The 4,057-nt window shown below is 37.9% G+C and overlaps 1 protein-coding gene across 7 annotated transcripts in view; it reads right to left on the minus strand.

Moving 5' to 3' along the window:
- The window catches only part of rapgef6 (Rap guanine nucleotide exchange factor (GEF) 6), a 145,091-nt gene that overhangs the window by 110,004 nt on the left and 31,030 nt on the right, over positions 1–4,057 (minus strand). For all 7 annotated transcript variants that reach the window (XM_008426850.2, XM_008426849.2, XM_008426867.2 and 4 more), the window contains 2 exons: positions 2,163–2,233; positions 598–654 (listed from right to left, as the gene is read on the minus strand). In XM_008426850.2, coding sequence (XP_008425072.1) covers positions 598–654; positions 2,163–2,233 — 128 coding nt within the window. The remainder of the gene's footprint in view (positions 1–597; positions 655–2,162; positions 2,234–4,057) is intronic.

Consider the following 4,057-nt stretch of genomic DNA (forward strand, 5'->3'; position numbering starts at 1 on the left):
CTCCCTGGTGAGGAGTTCAGGTCCCACCGGGAGGAGGGGAGACCCAGGACACGCTGGAGGGACGATGTCTCTCTATGGCCTGGGAACGCCTTGGGATTCCTGGAGGAGCTGGAAGTGGCTGGGGAGGGAAGTCTGGGCCTCCCTTCTGAAGCTGCTGACCCCGCTACCCGACCCCGGATAGGATAGGATAGGATAGGATGGGATGGGATGGATGGATGGATTATCCAAGTCCAGAAGGTGTGAGAGAATGTGCATTATTACGGCATTACGGCATTATATTCATGGAAAATGATCTCAAAACGACAATATTATTGTTTATCGCAGTAACTTCTGGGACAAAATGTTCTTATCATGGAAAGTCTGCAGGATTGGAGATTTCAATAGAAACTGGATTATATCAAACTATTTCCATCGTAGAAGAAATAGTGGAGGAGAAGCAGAAAAACCTCAGTGTTCACCAGGACAACAGACTGGACTAGAGGAACAATAAAACCTTCACAAGAAGGGACTGTACTTCAGAGGAAGTTTTGATAATCAGAATATAAAAGGCAGTAAATGCAGCAGGAGCAGTTTCATTTATTGTGAGCTTGTACTTACTAAAACAGGTAGTGGTTAGCCTCATGCCTCTCATACCTGGCGGAGGTGCACATCGACCTGAGAGACACACGCAAACATGTTAGCTTTTTCTCCCAGAAGCCATCAGTTCACTTCTCGCTCATGAAAACCATCACAGATCCATCATGTTTTCCCCGGAGGCACCGAGCTAAGAGAACGCCTTAACTGCATGGCAGCTTGCTGCAGAAAGACGGATGGCTTTTCCCTTCTGTGTGCACAGCACTACCGACCCAACTGCAGGGCTTTTTTTTACTGTGCTTTCACATTTATCCAATAAAACGCACTGAAATGAAGCTGAATTCCTATAGAAGACAGTAGGATTGGAAAGATGCGAAACTTTAACGGTCTGACATAAAGTCCATGCAATTCATCAGACAAATGCATCAGTGAAAGGCCTTAAATATACACAGACATGGGTTTAAATTTAACAAAGTCATTTTTAAAGCACAAGTCAAAAACAAACTCAAGGCTGGAAAAGACAAAATTTAACAAAACTAAAACAGAAACGGAGAAATAATATTTACAGTCCTGGTTTCCACAGAAAGGGTAAAGTTTATTCCTCAACTTTTTTATACACAGAATTATAAAAACCAAAACAAACGAATATTTTCTGTATGTTTCTGTGACATATTGCCTCTTATCAGGCAAAATAAATTCAAAATAAAGTTAATTAAATTCCAATTTAACAGATTTTTACACCAAGTCTACCTGTTAGAGGATTTCTGAACTTTTACAGAGGCTAACTGAACTGTTTTTCAAAATAAATGACTAATCCAAGGACAAAAGACAGTCAAGGAAGACTAATACATTTTTAAAAATATTTGATTTGGACAAACTGACCAAATATATTCTCAAATTTTCTTAGTACATTTCGGAGGATGGAGTAACTTTTCACAAAAAATAAAGACATCTGGCCCCTGGATCATCTTCATATGGAAAGAAAACGCATCTCCTGCTAACCTTTAAACATCTGTTTGCAATCTGCACACGTCTTCAGTGCATCGATGTGTAAGGAAAAAATTAATTAAAATTTCCATTTGCATGATTTATCGTTTCTCTGTTTCTACCAAAAACTGGATGATAAAAGTCTTCAGTCTGGTGTTTTGGTCTCAACTAAACTTTTTTAAAAGGACAATTTTCTTAAATATTCAATAGAAACTAAAGTTTATTGATCTTTGAGAATGTGTCACTGCATTACTAATATGCCATTACCGTCATATTACTTGAAAATCAAATCATCAATATTATCGTTTATTGCAATAAGTTCTGGGACAATTAATCATCCAGCAAATTTGTTATTGTGACACGATTATTAGAGCCAAATTAATTGTATTATTATGTTTAAACAGCTTTAAAATTTATCAAACCTTTTGTTTGACCAATTAGTTTGTTCAAAGAGAAAAGACACTGATAATTTTGTTTCGTTATCTTTTAGCTTAGTTTTCTTGGACGCCACCATCTAATTTACCCTAAATATTAAAAAAGAGAGTTTGGGAAAGTCAAAATAAAGTAGAAGCTGTTAAAGAGTGGGATCAATATTAAAGTACCTGAGCTGATGTTCCCTGAGGTGCGACAGGACGTCCATCTGGTAGAGGTGGCAGTAGATGATGTGTAGATCCTGCCAAACAGAAACAGAAGGAAACTATTTTTAGGAAAAGAGCAACGGTGGCAAAACTTTTTGCCATTCAGGCCGAGTTAAGTTAAAGTTAAAATCACTTCAGAGCCACAAAAATTATTCCCAAGGCACATTTTATAGTGCGATCCAGTAATTATTTTACCTTCAGTTGTTATACAAATGGTACATCAAACATGACTTAAAGGGTCTCTGTCTCTTTAAGAAGCTCCTACTCTGACAACATAATTTAAAACAAACTTTTTCTGTCTGCTCAATTTTATCTGCTAGGTGATAATGAACAAAAAAATATACAATTTAAATCAACAAAATGGATCAGTGAATAATTGTAGAGGCAAAACATTAAAAGGTTTCGATGAACTAACAGTGTTAATGTTAGACAGTTTCAAACTTTTTGATTGTCGTTTTATTTGATGATTTGTGTTTGAGTAAAAGTGGGTCGATGTTCGTGGTTACAGTTTCTCTAAAGATGAGACAAAAGCAGAAACATTCTTAATTACTGGGAATGGGAATCATTTATCTGCAAAAAAAAAAAAAAGTAAAAGATGAAAACGCCTACACTTTGCTCCATTCTAGAATTGAGGTCAGGGCCACAAAAAATCCTTCAGAAATAATCCTTCAGTAAATGGCCCCCGGGGCCGCACTTTGGACATCCCCTCCACATTTATAACAAACGCATGCAAACTCAAAAAACATTCACATAAAATACACCRATTAGTGCTTCTTTAAATGTCAACCTGCTTGTTTCCTGTTAACCTAAAGCTTCTCAAAATATTGTCTCATTTTTCAGAGGAACGTCTCTGCACTGTAAAAATCACATCAGCAGCCACTTGGCCCGAGTCAAACACCGACTATCAAGTTGACATCCTCAAAGCAGACAGACGGCCAAACCACTTATGCACCCACATGACACACACACACACACACACACACACGCAGTGATATACCCACTGATGGACTTAAAATAGAGCTCTATCAGGGACAGCTGTCAAAACATTTAGAGGACAACAGAGGGCGGCAGGAACAGCTTCACATGTGATCAAACTGTGGCTGCAAGACGTTCAGTTTTAACAGGTGGACTGAACAGAAAACGCAAAAAATGAGAAGAGACTGGTTTAAAAAGAAAACATCCGATTCTTTTCTCTGTAGAAAGTCTTAAAGACAAAAAACAGTTGAAGCAGCAATGCAAACTTGAGAGAGACGTGAAAGATTTTGTGACAGTTATCCAAGCTTGAAGATGCTCAAAGCATGGCAAAAAAAAAAAAAGAAAGAAAGAAGATTTCTCATTTGCCATCAGATCCAGACGGTGCGATTTGACACTACAACACTTTAGACATCAAAAGGTTTTAACACCCATGCTGCAACACGCCTGATGCAACTATAATTCAGTGTAAAGATACAGAAACTAGCAGCTGCTGGAGTCATTACAAGCTGTTTGAAGTTTAACTGGTTAGATGATGATACAGCTGAACTGGCTTCTTCATAAACTCATTTTTCCTTCTCTGAACTCACAGCACCAATGCTGGACCTGAAACCTCCCAAGATGCAAGTCAGAATGTGTACAAGTGTAAAAAGTAAGTGATTAAATTCACATGAAGACATTAAAAGCAGCAAGATGGAGATTTAGATGCTTTAGTTTGTTTTTAAGGAAATACTAACTGCATGTCCAAATACTTGATGTTCTTATGGCATGAAATGCAGTGGAAACTCCAGAGAGCAATTTAGATGAAGATGAAGATTTAAAAGTGGAGGAGTTTAAGTATCTGGGGATCTTGTTCACGAATGAGGGAAGAAGGGAGCGGGAGATCG

Source organism: Poecilia reticulata, linkage group LG14 (genome assembly GCF_000633615.1).
Source record: "Poecilia reticulata strain Guanapo linkage group LG14, Guppy_female_1.0+MT, whole genome shotgun sequence".
Taxonomy (NCBI): Eukaryota; Metazoa; Chordata; class Actinopteri; order Cyprinodontiformes; family Poeciliidae; genus Poecilia; species Poecilia reticulata.